At 35.1% G+C, this 2,259-nt stretch overlaps 1 protein-coding gene across 1 annotated transcript in view; it reads right to left on the bottom strand.

The window, feature by feature from the left end:
- Positions 1-1,010: 1,010 nt before the first annotated feature.
- racgap1 (Rac GTPase activating protein 1) overlaps positions 1,011-2,259 on the bottom strand; it is a 19,321-nt gene continuing 18,072 nt past the window's right edge. Inside the window, exons 16-17 of the mRNA XM_060894621.1 lie at positions 2,103-2,214; positions 1,011-1,984 (exon numbers count right to left, since the gene is read on the bottom strand). Of these exons, the coding sequence (XP_060750604.1) occupies positions 1,909-1,984; positions 2,103-2,214 (188 nt within the window). The 3' untranslated portion in view covers positions 1,011-1,908. The remainder of the gene's footprint in view (positions 1,985-2,102; positions 2,215-2,259) is intronic.

Below are 2,259 nucleotides of genomic sequence, written 5' to 3'. Positions count from 1 at the left end.
TAGGGTCCTTGTCACTACTTTTAGAAGGAGTTGGAACCTTGGTGTGAAGAGGAACAGTTGGAGCAGAGGAGGAGTGCTAGAGTCCTACAAAATTACCTCCAGCAGGCTACTGATGTGCATGTTTCTGAACAAACTCCATGATGCTCTACAGCCCATTGGCATTTGTTGGAGAACACCAGAATTTGAACTTTTTACTTTGATTTTTGGTTTGATTTTGAATCAAAACCTCTTCTATTTCAAAGGTTTTTAGTATTGGGAAAATCCAGAAGTAAACCTATTTGGACTGTAGAGGGACCCAATTCACAGTCATGAGTCTAAAGCACTTTTAACTGGTCTGCAGCTACATAGCTTTATATGCATCAGTTTGCGATGCAGTTCATGTTAGATAACATTCTGGCCAAAGCAGCCTTTCTTTTGATATAGACCAAACAGGATACAGCCCTATTATATATAGCCTTGGGCACCAGTACATGGTTTGTCTTTAAACCACTGTCAGTAGGTACTCACCTCTGCTCACTGGGAACATCCTGGGGTCTGGGGTCATGCTGTTTTAAAGATGCTTCCCCAGTCTCTGGCCATAACAGTTTGGACTACAGGTTTTCAAGACTGCCCATTTCTCCCAAATCCAAAACATTGGTTACAAGAACAGACTGCTGAAAATCTAGTATATCAAAGACTGTGCCATTGTTACGAAAATCAGGGGTAATGTAACAGACTAACTATTGCATGAATAGAAAGTGAAAATCCCCAGGTCACATCCAGAATCATTAAACTTAGTTGAAAACTTTTGATTCATTCTTACTTGCTGAACTAGAGAAGGGAACAGATGTACATATGGCAGAAAGGTAATTACAAATATGACACATTTACAGGTAGTAAAAATCACTGGCAGATAAAAGAATTAAGAAACACAAACTTTGATCATTATCATTCAGTAACAAAATACAGAATACAGCATTTTTTTTAAAAAAAAAATAATGTTAAAGAAAAAGGAAGCTGGTTGCTTTAGGTAAGTCTAAGTGGTACATGTTTAATGAGACTTTTTGACTTAACTTTTTCACTTTTAACCCTGTTTTTTGTTATAGCTGAAAGAAATAGAATGTTACTCAGGGTAAAATTCCAAATCAGGTTTAGACATGAAAGAAGTACTGAAAAGTCCTGTAAATGGTTCTAAACAAAGTGCTTGTTATGGAAGCATTTTTGGATCTAACCATGTTCAAAATAAGTTTATGCTAATCCCATTATGATCCTTTTACTACTGTGCAGAACAAAAAAAAAAGAAATAATAGTGGAAAGGAAATATTTATAGGTTAGTGTGGATGAAAATGATTTAATCAAAAGAATCATTAACATAACAGAAAAACAAATGTACAGAGGAGTTGGAAAGTCAATGAAACAAAGACAATTAGTTTTCTATTTTCATACAATCCAATGAGTTAGCATTACATGCAACATCCATTTTTTACATACAGGTAATTATCCATGGAATAACAAAGAAAAAAAGCATACTGGGTGGAGGAAACATGTTCACCTGGTCTTAGTTCGTTAAGCACTCTCTCTTGCACAACACATATGATTAAAAAATAATAATAAAAACAAAGCAGGAAAGATGTTTGCATAAGAATATAAAGTATGTATTTTAACTACTATTTAAATGAGTTTGGCAAACCTCATAATATATACTTCTATTTGAATAACATCCAAATATAAGTTTCAGGCATCTTGATAATGAAGTGCCTACAAACCCAGATACTTTACTCTGATCTTAAGCAAAAAAAAAATAAAAATTAAAAATATATTTAAAAGCAAGTATGAATAAAACATTTGCATCTGCAGACACAAATTGTAGATATAGATTAATTGTGCAGAGTATAGCAGCTGCAACCAGAAAATTAGTCAAAGGCAGCTCTACTTTAGTAGAGGAGAGGCAAAGAAGTTCCCCTGGCGACCGAAACTGACAGCAGATTTGCTCTTGCTACCAAATCTGTAAAAGAAGAGCCAAATACTTAGTCCCCCCTCCTTAACTCAAGCAATATGTAAAAAGTTACTTTTAACATTTAAATATAGCAGACATTAATGATTGCTGCTCAAGCAACACTTACTTAGGAGTGATGACACCCAGTGTAGCATTTCTCATACGCTGAGATAGAGAACTAGAAGATGAAGTCTTGCTCATCTGCTGCTCTGGAGTGGTGATTGGGCCAAACATACTCACTGCAACCAAGGACAACAAATCTAGCATCATTACAATAATCTTAC

Source organism: Tachysurus vachellii, chromosome 19 (genome assembly GCF_030014155.1).
Source record: "Tachysurus vachellii isolate PV-2020 chromosome 19, HZAU_Pvac_v1, whole genome shotgun sequence".
Lineage (NCBI taxonomy): Eukaryota > Metazoa > Chordata > Actinopteri > Siluriformes > Bagridae > Tachysurus > Tachysurus vachellii.
Note: the sequence above shows the minus strand (reverse complement) of the source record. Positions and strands in the feature narration are given on the sequence as shown.